Source organism: Medicago truncatula, chromosome 4, assembly GCF_003473485.1.
Source record: "Medicago truncatula cultivar Jemalong A17 chromosome 4, MtrunA17r5.0-ANR, whole genome shotgun sequence".
NCBI classification, from domain to species: domain Eukaryota; kingdom Viridiplantae; phylum Streptophyta; class Magnoliopsida; order Fabales; family Fabaceae; genus Medicago; species Medicago truncatula.
This window is the reverse complement of record NC_053045.1, coordinates 35,248,834-35,262,534: the sequence shown is the minus strand read 5'-3', so window position 1 is coordinate 35,262,534 and position 13,701 is coordinate 35,248,834. Positions and strand designations below refer to the sequence as shown.

The 13,701-nt window shown below is 32.5% G+C and overlaps 1 protein-coding gene and 1 long non-coding RNA gene across 6 annotated transcripts; both read right to left on the bottom strand.

Moving 5' to 3' along the window:
* Positions 1-1,561: 1,561 nt before the first annotated feature.
* On the bottom strand, positions 1,562-8,521 carry LOC11437671 (kinesin-like protein KIN-7E). Of its 5 annotated transcripts, XM_039833057.1 has the most exons (16): positions 8,369-8,499; positions 7,825-8,127; positions 7,069-7,362; positions 6,442-6,531; positions 6,256-6,356; positions 6,013-6,126; positions 5,831-5,912; positions 5,494-5,561; positions 5,346-5,411; positions 5,126-5,250; positions 4,685-5,015; positions 4,475-4,576; positions 4,224-4,353; positions 3,532-4,103; positions 2,415-2,722; positions 1,562-2,307 (listed from the first exon to the last, which is right to left on the bottom strand). In XM_039833057.1, the coding sequence occupies exons 3-16, from the start codon at positions 7,286-7,288 to the stop codon at positions 1,992-1,994; spliced, it is 2,625 nt and encodes an 874-aa protein (XP_039688991.1). In that variant the 5' UTR covers positions 7,289-7,362; positions 7,825-8,127; positions 8,369-8,499; the 3' UTR covers positions 1,562-1,991. The 5 variants fall into 5 exon arrangements, with proteins under 5 accessions (XP_039688991.1, XP_039688992.1, XP_024637572.2 ...); XM_039833058.1 differs by lacking the exon at positions 7,825-8,127 and having other exon boundaries at positions 8,369-8,521; XM_024781804.2 differs by lacking the exon at positions 8,369-8,499 and having other exon boundaries at positions 7,825-8,292.
* Positions 8,522-12,925: 4,404 nt separating this feature from the next.
* On the bottom strand, positions 12,926-13,440 carry LOC11440590 (uncharacterized). Its single transcript, XR_003011716.2, has 2 exons — positions 13,316-13,440; positions 12,926-13,211 (listed from the first exon to the last, which is right to left on the bottom strand). It is a non-coding gene; the product is annotated as an uncharacterized lncRNA (long non-coding RNA).
* Between the last annotated feature and the right edge of the window lie 261 nt (positions 13,441-13,701).

Sequence of the window (13,701 nt, the reverse complement as noted above, 5' to 3'; positions counted from 1 at the left end):
CAAACAAAAAAATTGAGAAATGAAAGTAATTTAATTGAACCATTTAAATTGCCTAGAATTCTAAATTCTTTAAAATTTTCAAATTATATCATCCAAACACACTCGAGAAATGAATTTTTTTTATTATCTCAGGGCAATGGTTAAGGAATCTACATATAGAAATTTTGTCTTGGAAATATAAGATGTTACTTTTGATCAAATAATGATTGCACAACTTTTTTATAAAAACTTATTTATTTTGGATGTTTAACCAATGCCCTTGGGGTACTCGTTAACATTCTCCATTTTTAAAGTATAACCATTCAAATTTGTTTTTCTTTTGAAAAATAAACGTTCATATTTATTTTTAAATAGAGACGTAAACGGTAACCAAAAAAATAGAGACGTAAACGACCTATCTTCGAAAGCAACTATTCACACCTCCCCTTTCTTCTCTCTTTATTTTTTAAAAGTTGTAGTTACCCTCCTCGCAATTGTTAAAAAAAATCTTTCTTTCCCTTTAAATTTAAAGGGCATACACATAAAATATTTGACTATTTCTGTTTCACCTTGCTGCCTTCTCGTATGCCCTGCAAAATTTTCTAAAATACCCCTGGTTCGGATTATATAATCCGAACTAGATTGTTAATGATTTCCGAAAAATTAAATCCGGACCAGATGTTATGTGTTTTTTTTGTGTCTAATCTCTGTTGACCGTTATATGAACCCCATACATTATTGGCATGTACCAAGTAAGCAGAGGATTATCCAAGTACGTAAAATTGGGCCAGGGTTACCTAGTTCGGTAATGACTTAGCTCAGGCTTAGAACTTTTGTCAAATCTCTAGGAAATGGTTTCGTACGATCCATTATCTTTAAAAAAATTAGCTTGTAAGGTAAGGAATATCACTATTTACAAATATCTTATACATATGACTTGATTTTTTTTTTTTCCCTTCCAATTCACTCACTAATAATTCTTGGTGCATGCTATACATAGTGGATACATAACCTTGAACGGATAGACTTTTGCACCATATTATGATTTTTAATTAGTCTTAATTCGTTGATTTTTTTTTCAATACACTCACTATTAATGCTTGGTGTGTGACTATACATGGTGGATACATAGCCTTGAATGGATAAACTCTTGCACCATATTATGATTTTAACAGTTGGCTTGTAAAGTGAGAGTACTCTTTATAAACTTATGTCAAGCCTTATATATTTTCTACATGGAATTTGAGTTTTTTCACATTTAGCTGAACTGCATAAACATTTTGAAAAACTTGAAATTTGATTCTCCAGACCGTATTTTCGGAAAACTCAAATTTAGAGTTTACATTCTGTTCTAGATAGTTAATATGTACTGGATAACGCAGTATTTAAATTTTTCTGAGATTCTTTTTATTCAAAACATATTTATGTTCCAAATGCTTCTAGAGTGTCCTCCAATGAGAAACTTTCTCTTTACATCTAAGGGTTCCTGTAGCTGCAACACTTTACTTTCAACTGTAGAGGATCCAGTCTGCCAATGATGGCATTTAAATTTAAAATAATCTTAAACTGAACTGCTCAAGTATAAGAAATAAAAATAAATATAATACATTATAAAAATGTTTTAATTTGTCCAGAGGAGGAGGATGATCAAGACACACACAGTGAAGCAAGCAACACAACACACCTTAATTTGCTTGGTAAGAAAGAAAAAGAGAAGAAAAGACGGTCAAATTCGTCAACTGGTACAACATAACCATAATGGCGATACGACATGATAAGATACAATACAACCACCTAGAATGTAGGTTAATAGTAATACACATCTCTATCCCAATGTAGAGACACTTGTTTCAGGATTTAACTCCACTAAAGTGAGTAGTTTGTATAGTTTGAACGAGTGAACAAAGATCAATCAGAAACTGTGATAAAAAATTCTAACCCTGCTGTACACACTCCTAATGAAGACGTATATTAGCAATGCCACTTTGGAGACGCAAAACAAAAAAGAATGACTAAGGAAGAGATGCTCTTGAACTTTTCCATGAATAGCTTCGCCGTGTGAGCTGAGGTGTGAAGCTAAGTCCAAACATCTCCTTGAGGGCTCGTCCCTGCTCTGAAAACCTCACTAACCTCGCAACTATTGCAGCACTCTGCATTACGTGATTCATATCAGTGTTGCACCATAACCGGTCTGCTAGCTGCATTCTCCTGCGTTTTGAATTCAATCCAATTCCCCATTCGTTAAATAGCCTTTTCCTCTCTTCCTCAGAAAGCCTCTTCCGCATAAGCTTCATAAGCATTTCTTTCTCCCGCCGAAGAGCTCTCACACTGTGCCCAAAACAAACACATGTCAACACAGGTACACGAGTAAATGACCACTTAGATTCTAAATATATCACATACTGAAATAAAAGTAGGAATGACAAATAGTGAACCTTGAAGTTAATGTGATTGTCTGGCTGTCTTTCTCAGACTGGTTTTCATCAAAAAATGTTTCTTTTAGGAAGCATAGTCTTCTAAGCTCTACCTCCATGTAAATGGAATCTGTTTGTTCACCCCTAAATAAAAGAAAGAAGTAGGTCCTGTGGGTTAATGGTACATAGCAAGATTGCCACAGTTCAATTATCTCTTTTTGCTGCCTCTTGAACTGCAGAGACCAGTCTAAAGGAGTTCCCGGTGCCTCCTGCATTGGATCAACACCTACATCTTTCACATTCCTCAGTTTTCTATCCGTCTCCTGACCCTGCAATTCAGAAAAGAATGTGGTCAAAAACATCGTGAAGCATCAAGATATAGTGGCATATACAAGTTCCTGGATATAAATACAATAATGTCAAATGCGATATTACATGGATACAAGCAATTTTTTAAATTCAAGTTACGACAAGTCCTATATATGGTAACAAAATTTTATAGAAATATCTTTTTTTAGATGATATAAAAAGAACTTATGTAGATACAAAATAATTTTAAAGAACGAGACATTGATCATTCCTCATTAATGTATAACAACAATGTACACGATTTACAGAAAGTTGTAATAAAAAAAGGCTTGACAGATTTCACGAAAATACAAATATATGTTAATGTTGTCGCTGGCACAAAAGTTGTAACAACAAAGAAAGGGAACTATGGTGGTTCTCTATGTTTACCGGAGGGTTTCTTTTCTTTCAAATAATAAAATAAATGTTATAAATAATGCATTTAAGTTTGTAAACATAAAAGAGTTCTAAAAAAGCAATGCTCCCACTCTATCCTATCCTGTCAGCATCCCACCCTCAATGAAGACATATCTAGCAATGCCACATCAAATGTATCCAAAACGTATCCAGTAACATTTAAATAAAATAAAATAAAAAAATCAGATACTTGTCTGATAGGAGTATCCTAGGAGGATAAGTGTCCAATACTTTTATGATACATGTTCTCTTCAGAAAAACAGAAAATAGCATATGAACTACTTCGGTTACCAAGGACAGAGAATTAAAAGATCGTCAACTCTTCAATTGAAATTCAAGAAACAATAAGGCAACTGAAATTATTCATTCTCACCTGAGCATCAACAAGCTGCTTTTCATATTCAAGTTTGACCATTTCTTTCATCCCAGCAACAAAAGTATGGATGCTAGTAATGTCCTCATCACCAGATGATCTCAAGCTGTTGCCTCTAAGGTCATCCACTGACGGACTTCCAATAGAAGACTGAGAATCATTCCTTGAAAATCTTGTTGAACCATCTAAATTTAATGGATTGAACTTTCTCCATAAACCATCTGGTCTTCCAGGGAATCCTTTTTCAACCCCATTGAATGGTGTCCTCTCCATTTCTCCTGTCTCAGGGGAAGCAGTCATGTGATGCTCCGAACAACTCCGGCTTCTAGTTAATTTGAGATTTTTATAATTTGACATGTTTCCTGACATGGCATGTAGAGATTGTTCATCATGGTGGTCTTCATTCAAATGTGTAGACATTTCATGGCTTGTTCCATTTTCCCCTCCAGATACTGTCAAAGCCAAATCCCCGTTGTCATTTAAGGACGGATCAAGTAATTCTGAGTTGTCTCTACTTGACTCTTCCAACTCGACGCATTGAACTTCTTTGCAGTATTCATCAAGGTCTTCTTCTGTACAAGCAAAAGCTAACAAATGTATAATGACGGGACATCATTCAATTCTACTCAAGAATACATTATCAATTTTACCAAACTATTTACTATACATGAAGGAATATGAAAGGACTTTACCATCTTGATTACTTCCACTGTCTCCACCACTATAGTGAGGATTGTTGAACTCTCTAATGCTTATGTTGGGACCACAAATGCTTGATGACTCTGATACTGAACAGTCCTCTTCCCATAAATCTTCTCCTTCCTGCCAAATCAATATAATTATTAACATTAATGCAAGGCAGAACAAAAACAAGCAATACAAATTTAGAGGCATAAACTCAAACATAATAATAGATTTTCAGCTATTATGAAATGTGAATTACTTTTTTAGATATTTGCTCCTTTCCCACCATGCGCAGCAAATCCTCAATCCTTGATTCAGCAAGATCACGTTGCTTAGTTAGCTCCCTAATCTCCTTATCCATCTGAATAATTAAAACTCATATTATCAACATTTAAGGAGTAAGGAATATTTACACGATCAATGATCAAGACTAACATATAGCATAAGAATTCAGACAGCAAATTATGACCTTTTCTATCTGTTGATCTTTCTTTCTCAACAAAGCTACATAATCAGTGTTGGAGGTAGCAGGAGTTTTTAACTCGCCTTCCAACCTGGCCAACTCTTTTTGCAATTGCTTGACCAAGGCCTTATCAGACATCACTACATTAACCTGTGCTTTAGTGGTAACTTCTTTTGCACAACAAGCAAAAAGAAGCGTGTTTCTAGTTTGTTCAACATGACTCCGTGCAGGGCTCAAAGTGCAAATGATAGCTGTTCTAGCATTGCCACCTAAGCAAGGCTGCAGTATGCGTGTCAACTTAGAATCTCTGTAATTGATGTGTCCTTGTCTTCCCTTACTGCATTCAGACACATTATGTTAGCGGAACTTCAAACTTTTCGTAGAAGAAAGAGTAAACATAAACTAAACTTCCACATAAATTAAACTTCCGAGGGTGAAGTGAACAACCTCAGCTTACGAATGACGGTCGAAAGAGTAAGTAAACTCCGGTTTATATGGCAACCTTCTTTCAATCTCACCCCAGCTGATGATACTTGAGATGCACGCTCGCTCCCTGCCAAATCAACAAAATTCTGCAGAGAAATAAAGCGAAATTATATAACTACATAATATTCGATAACCATTTTATCCCCTGAATAAGTGATGGATTGAAAGAACTTTAACTTACTACACTAGCTGATAGGGTGGTTGAGTTTCCTTTGCCCAGAAATTCCCTGGCAGAACTTTCAATGGTCTGAAAGGTTACATAAAACACTCCATTAACTGAAGTCTATCAGTATGAAACATAAAGCACTATATTTTTAGCAGACACATACCAATCTGATAATTTGGTGAGATCTTGAACTCTTTTCATTCAGGTATGTCTCTCCTACTTGTCTCTGAGCTGCAAGAATAAGGTAAACAATATAATCAGTATGACACAATTGCAGATCGCAGAAAATGGCGGTTCGTTCAAATTCTGCAACGCAATAGTGCGATAGTGCCGTTATAGTCACTACTTTTCAACATTTTGTATTTAATAGTGTATCGCATAACAATAGCGACACATTCCAATTCTGCAGCGCTATAGCGCCACTATTTAACATTGGATACAATGGCGTCGCTGACTACTGACTACCATATATAACAAGAAAGCTATGCAAATTCATTTACCTTCACAAAAGGATAGGAGCTCTTGAAAATGCCCCCAATCCTGTAGAGTCTCCTCCGTAAGTTTCTCTAGAACGGGTCCTCTCTAACAAAAAGGGAAAACAATCATGATATAATTGTTAATTATGCAACCTTTATGTATTAAACTTGTATCTATCAGTCCAATATATTTAAAAGGCATTCACCTCAGGATCATCACGCAGCCTAAGTGGAGTGTTGTCAGTGCTGAGAAGATCTCTAACAATTTCATTGTAAATCTCAATTGCTGAGAACTTCAATGCAAATGCTCTTTCTTCATGCTAAACAAGTCAAAGCAGAACCTTGTGTTAATAGCACTATGTTATGTTAAAAACTAGAGTTCCAGAGAACAATGATACTGAAGCGCTTGACATATTATAAATTATACAAATTATTAATAGTTTAATTACCCTTTTAGCATAGTCAAAAATATCTGCTACAGCAAATTCAGTTATTCCAACCATAGTATATGTCTTTCCACTGCTTGTTTGCCCATATGCAAAAATACTCGCTGAATGAATGTATAAACACCTATGTTAATAAAAAAGTGAAAGATGGATCACAAGCAACCAGCCAACATAATAATTTATACTCACAGTTAATTCCACCGACTACTGAAAGAGCGATTTCCCTAGCTCCTTCCTCATATACCTGCCTTGTTTCACAGTCACCCCGAAATACTCTGTCTGCCACCAACCACAACAAATATTCAGAAAAACTCTGCTCATGATAAATTACCATCAATATAATGTGTCATAATATAAAAAAAGTCAGAAATGTTGTCATTTAATAACTATGTAAAATGCATTTTCAAATATAATAAATTAAGATCGATTATAAATATCCAAGTTTGGAGAAGAAAAACAAAATGTGTTTGACCATTGACACCTTACCAATTTATGTAAATTGATTTAGCCAACAGGCAAATAAAAATTGACCAAATGTTCATATCAGCATTAAATATTTTCAAAAGTTAAGACCATGTAAATTTGGAAGTGTACATCTAAGCTAGGGAGAGTCAAATGCAGTGGAATCTTTTATAAGTCTTAATCCTCGGTTCAAGGGAGAAGGGGTTTTGATAAATCAAAGTTCGGTCGGATTTGGACAATGACCATTCTAGTCAAAGATTCGAAACAGCAGAATCTGAAACTACTTCAAATACAACTCTAGAAATTTCAGAAAAATAAAGCAACATTTAGATTTAAAATAGAAATTTAACTTACCAAATGTGTAGGCACTTGGAAACGTAGAACCTTCACGCAATGTATTCCGGTACAAAATCGTAGTATCATTAATACATTCCCAATCTGCAGATTCATTAGCAGAAATTTCCTTCTCATTCAAAGGCCTAAGCCTAAGTAACACAAGAATCTTCTCTTCACAACCACTAACTCCATTCATCTTCTCCCATTTCGACAACTCTTCTCCAGCAATAGCTCCCATTTTCTCACACTTCCAAACCCTCTTTTTCCACCTCAATTAACAAGCTAATCCCATTTCAAAACAACCCATGTTTCCTAAAAGAGAAAAAGCGAACCGGGTCATTATTAAAGTGATTCTTCATTTCCTAAAATGCAACACATTTAAGAGAAAAGTTGCATAACATAATGATCATAAATTAATCATAATGATGGATTTACCAAACGAAGAAGGTAACAAAAACCCATTAATTGCGGTAGTTAATAAAAATTAGACAATATCAACAACAACCATCTAACTTTAGATTATATCCAACCAAGAAAAAGAAAGACCAAAGACAAAAACAGAATGCTATCTAATTACGTTTTTATCATAGTTAGTTGGCAAATATTATCAGGACCAAAAACAAGACTTCTGTTATAAGAGAGAGATAATATCATAATCATAATTAAAATCAAATCATATTTATAATATGCTTTAAATTAAAAGCCATTCTTTGATACAAAGCTTCAAACAAAGAATAGAATAATAAAAAGAGAAAAAGTGATGATGGGCCATACCAAAACTCATGTATTTGAAACCTTCCTTCTACAGTAACCAATTATGATTTTTAGAATAGAAAACTTTTTCTGGCAGCGACCACCTTAAACAATGCTTGAGAACAAAGTAACAGATTTTTCACTGGTCCCTAACAAAAACAGGTCCTACCTTCTTTTTCAGTTTACACTATTCATCCTTCTTCTCTCATCCTTCTTCTCTGTTTTTCAAAATCCTAGGTGTTTGTGTGTCAGTGTCGTGTCTGGTGTCTGAGACATTGCAAGTGTTTCAAATCAAAGCTCAAAACTGAACTGAATGATTTGAAACTGAGGAAGTAAAATCTAATAGCATTAAAACTTGGAATTTATTAACCGAAAAAGATATATAGAATTAAATCGTTACCGACACACCGAGATCATAAAGAAGAATAATAAAAGAAAAAGACAGATACATCATGAGAAAAATACTACTTACTAGTAATAAATAAATTAATAAAACAGTTGAAAAATATGAAACAATTCACGAGCCACGATCTGAAAAGAAAAAAGAAAATAAGAAGTAACCTACCAAATTCAACACGCAATGTGAGTGAGACGAGAGTTTTTTTTTGTGCTTTACACGATCATTTTTTGGAATTGATATGAATCTGATAGTGTCAAAATTCTACGATGTTTCAGTTTTTGTATATATTATTTTAATTTTTAATTTGACTTTTGTTTTAGCCATAGCCAGGTGGGGGAAAAATTAAAAAATAACAATAATAAGTAAAAAGACGAATATGACCTTGCTTTTGGTGACTTTGTTTTGGATTATCGAAGAAAAAGGTGTAGCGATCACGTGACGGTGTAAACAGATGGAAGGTGCTGTGTGGAGGTGTAAGCGAGTGTGATACAAACGCGGGTTAAGCGCGTGAGGAAATGGGGACAGAACTAACTTCTACCCACTAGCGTTAATGAATCATACTGGTTATTTGAAACCGTCCATACAATACAATACAGATTGAAAGTTGAAATTGAAGTTTATAGATGGAGTGAGTGAGTGAGCATGGAAGCACGTTTGTGTTTGGGGTTTTGTGTGTGTAACGGTCACTGCAGTTAAGAATGTGGTACAACTTCCAATTTTTATTTATTTATTTTTTCTACTATTTCATCGGTGACTTTAAAACCAACTGTGTTATTTTAATGAATTTAATATAATATGTGTTATTTAATATCATATTCATTAATGTTTGTTGACCTAATTCAATTCACAATATTGATATTTTAAATTTGGATACTTTGACTTAAATCGGTATGTATGAATTTCAAATGGTATTTGCAACTTTGATTATAGAAAAGAAAAAATATGAATTTTCATATAGTGTCAATGTAAATAATTTACATTATTAGCTCATCACAACTAATTATGTGTAGTAGTTGTGTATTTAGACCATGCAAGATATTAAGTGTTCATTGATTGTAAAAGTATGAAGTATATTTTCAATCAGAAATATTTGACATGAGACGAAGATGAACGAAGTTTCTAGACAGTTAGTTGGTTATAGTTTCTTCTTTGCATCTTTAATAGTCTCAATTCCTTCCTTCTTTTTCGAAGAGTTCACTAATATAATCAATGTGTATGTTCTTAGAAAACAAAAGTATGTGTTCGAGTTTTATGATCAAAGAGGGAGATCATATTTAAGACTACCCGCCTCTCATCCTAATAGATAAATTTAAAACTTAATTTCTACTTTATTTTTTATTCTCTTTTTGCTTTGCCTTGTTACTTTGTAAATCATCAACCACATATAGCAAATCATCAAAACAATAATACACAATAACAATAAATAAACACATACTTCACTAAATATTCATAACATGCAAGATCTAAAATAAGTCCCTAAAAAATAAAAAATCTAAAATAAGTGACTCATCCTTAATAAAAAAAAATTCTGTTGACAATAGCATCCATAATAATAAAATTAGAGATTGAATCCTCTCCCACTTTTTTTTTAGAATAAGCCTAATCCTCTCCCACTTGTTTAAGAGGTTCGAAATATCTATCTTACTATTTATTCATTATTGATACATTTATGGTATTCTTGATAATAACATTCCTAAAACATTATCCCTCCAACAAAATTCCAAGAACATTCATTATATTCATGAGTACTTCGGTATAATTCTATAACATCGAAGTTAAAACAAATATCACCTAAGTTTAATATTTAAATTTTCACGTCCATATATCTTTTATCTTAGCACCATATGTTTCGGCGCAAATGTAGTAAAAAAAAATATCCCACCGCAAATCAAGCTCACGTTTTCACCCTACTATGACAGGCAAACTCTTTTTTGGTTACATTAAACTGTGATGTGACAGAGAAACCACAATAACATTTGACATGACAATGTTAATTAATCTTTAAATAACTTAAGTTATCTCTAATTATTGACATTCTTACATGAGTCATCAAGGTGCAATCAACCTAATACTAATAGGCTAATTGTTTGTAGGGTTGAAAAACTCTTCCCCAATAGCTGGCAATGGCATAATGGATAACGGACCAAAGTCCGGAGCATGTGTTATACGCACCATAAAGTGGTGACAAAAAGAGAAAAACGAAACTACAAAGGATCGTATAATTGTGGGGATGATGAGTCAAAGACAATATTTCTATTGATTGTTGCACTGGCCTAATGGCTTATTGCATTTTGGATTTTCTCCTTCATAGGTTTGAAGGACTAAAGAACTTGCAAACTGAAGTGATAGATAATGATTTATGCAAGATCAAAAAATTCTCCTTACCACTTAGGTTGAGTTCATTTAACATCAAAATTGAATGTTATTCATATTCATTTCTGAGTTTTATGCATGCGTTTTGCCGCGATAGACTGTGTAGAAGAGGACAAAAATTTGTGAGTTTCATTAAAAAAAATTATTTAGTATAATTACATATACTTTGTATCAACCCTAAACTCCCACATATCTAGTTATTTAGTTACGCTGAAGGATAACATTTATATTGATACAATCGCAATGATAGCTTAGTAAAGAAAACAACTGCATGGAACGTATTAAAATCAAGTAATTCTATGAATAGGATGTTCACTACCAAGGTATGATTACTCGTCATTCCACTCACTTACTAACTATATCGACTAGACCCTTTCATACATTGACATCCAAGTATCTCTACAGATACACCCTCTTCGCTTAAAAAATGAGCATACAACCATAGAAGTAGAATCCAGTCAATAGACGCGAAGATTACATCACCAACTCCAACGATCCACCTCGTGTGTTCATACACACAAACATGTGCATAGGCTAATCCATTTTAAATTGTAACTTCATATATATAGTCACTTGTTAATGTACGTGTATTTGCTTAGAGTGAAAGCAAAAAACATATGTTTCTTTGATGTTTACTTATTCCCATGATCAAACAATGACATTTTGGATATTCCCATGAAGTTTACTAACTAACGAAAGTAAATTAATTTCCAAGCTTGTTATGAAGTCTGACGTAAAAAAAAGCTAGTTCAGAATTCCATAACTAACGCCTTTGGTGCAGCACATGCAAAAGTGTCAAGGGGATGAAGAAAAAGCAAAACTCAGAATAAAGACTAGTAGGCCTTTTATAAAGAGAAGTTTCATGTGGGATTTCTCGCATACAGCTCCCCATATTTTTTAATTTACTCAATTTTATTCTTATTTAGTTACACCCAAATATATTCTTTGGGCTTGGTGCAGAATCGGTAGGTGATCATTGAATTCGACAGACTCTGATACCATAATAAAATATAAAAAGAAAGAGATTGTATAATGTAATTAATAATTACAAATTTTGAATAGTAGAAGTAATGCTAGCTATAGCAAAAACCCACTAACTATTGGTGCAAGAAATACTAACACACAAGACTTTTATTTATATGACCAAACCTTTGCATATTTCTTCATATTATCCGTTCATATTATCCGATGTGGAACATAATTCTAATTATTGTTATTGATAAGCTTCACGCCATATGCCTGTAAGTGACTAATATATATCACTACCAATATATACCTGTAAGAAAGAGTTAAAATATGTTTTAAGCTGTATATAAAATTGAAATGTTTATAGTTTAGTTCTTATGTATTTTTAATTTATTTTTAATTTTGAGATAAATTGATATACAATGTCGTGTAAAGTTATTTCACATTGAAATTCAATCATAACTCTTTCATTTGTTATATTATGAAGTTTTTAAATAAAAGGAATTATGTATTATTTTTATTGTGTTGGCAAATTATGATTGAGTGCTAGTGCTGAATAAATTTACACAAAGTACATGTTCAATTTTGTCTTTAATTTTAGTTTCAATTTCAAAAACTTTTTACAAGATATAAGTGTTTTGAGCACCACTATTTCTAGCGAGAAATAACACCGTAAAAATTTCACGAAACATGGCCATCATAGGATTCTCATTTAGCGGAAAAAATAGGTGGTGGGATGGAAAAAGCGAGACTTTAATACAGTAATACGATACACTCTTTGGAATGTATTTGCGGTTGAATTTTTCGCTATAACAAGCATTACCAAAGTGTTTTTGGTCCATGTAAACAAAAGTCCATGAAATATTAATTTGGGCTTTGGTTCTGTTATGAAAGTATTGTTGTCGAAGAAGAAAAATATTAATTTGGGCTGGATTGCAGATTCTGTTTTTTTAAACTGCAAAAAAACAGATACACTACTCTTTAAAGTGATATTTTGTTAAAAAAAGTTATTATTTTTCTTGAAAAAGTTACAACAAACGGTCTCGTATGGCCTGTTTGTTACGGATTAAAATAAAAAATGATTTTTACAAAAAATAATTTAGAGATTAATTTTATAGATATTTATTAAAAAAAAAAAATCAAAATCTATCTTATGTTTGTTTATCATAATAAAAATTTCTTTTTTAAAAAAATTAATTTGTTTGGATACAACTATATAAAAATAGAAGTTTTGTTATAAAACTACCTCAATCTTTCGACACTTATTTTCTCTCTCATCTAAAAGGTTTTTTGATAAAAAAGACACAAATGAATAAAAAACGATGAGGTGTCAAATGATTAGAATAAGACATAATTATGTTTTTTGCGAATAATTAAGTTTCATAGTACATAAAAATTGAGGGAAAAATTATTATTAATTACGGTGGCACTAATGATCATTTTACAATTGTTTCATGGAGAGAGAACAAATGTTGTTGTTTGAGAGAAATCATAAAAGTAAAAACTATATAATTTCAAATCCAATTATATTTTAAGGAGTACTAAGGAATTATTTTTGATTTTATTTGCTACACGTGCAGACAATCACAAGCAAAATTTACGCATACTAAAGTTAGAAGAGGGAAACACTTGTCTTGAGGACAATCTAGAATAGAACGGCATCGATCTGCTGTGATGTCAATAGAAAATAAATGTTAATAATAGAAATAAAACTTTGTGTATAAGATAAAAGAAAAAAAATTGAAAGAAAGAAAACAGAAAGTATTAATTTACCGCCATTTTTGTCAAAAACAAACTTATCGCCTTTGATTTCAGTGATGAAAAGAAAAATAATTATAATATAAACAAACTTGAGAATTTCAGCCATATTTTTCCTTATTCCTATGTAACAATAGAAAATTGTACGATCATTTATAATGTCAAAATCCTCATTTTTAAAATTAGAATTATTGTTTAAAGTTTTGAAGTGTTGTGTTTGTCTTTATAAACCATTGAATTGGTCACGCTACATTAATTAATATCACGCATAAATCTTACGGTCATTGGCAGTGGCGGAGCGAGAAAAAAAAGTTAGGGTGGATCACTAAAATTAACCGTTGAAAAATTGTTTAAAGCCTCGCAAAATAGACCTATAATTGAATTGTTTAAATTTTTCGGGT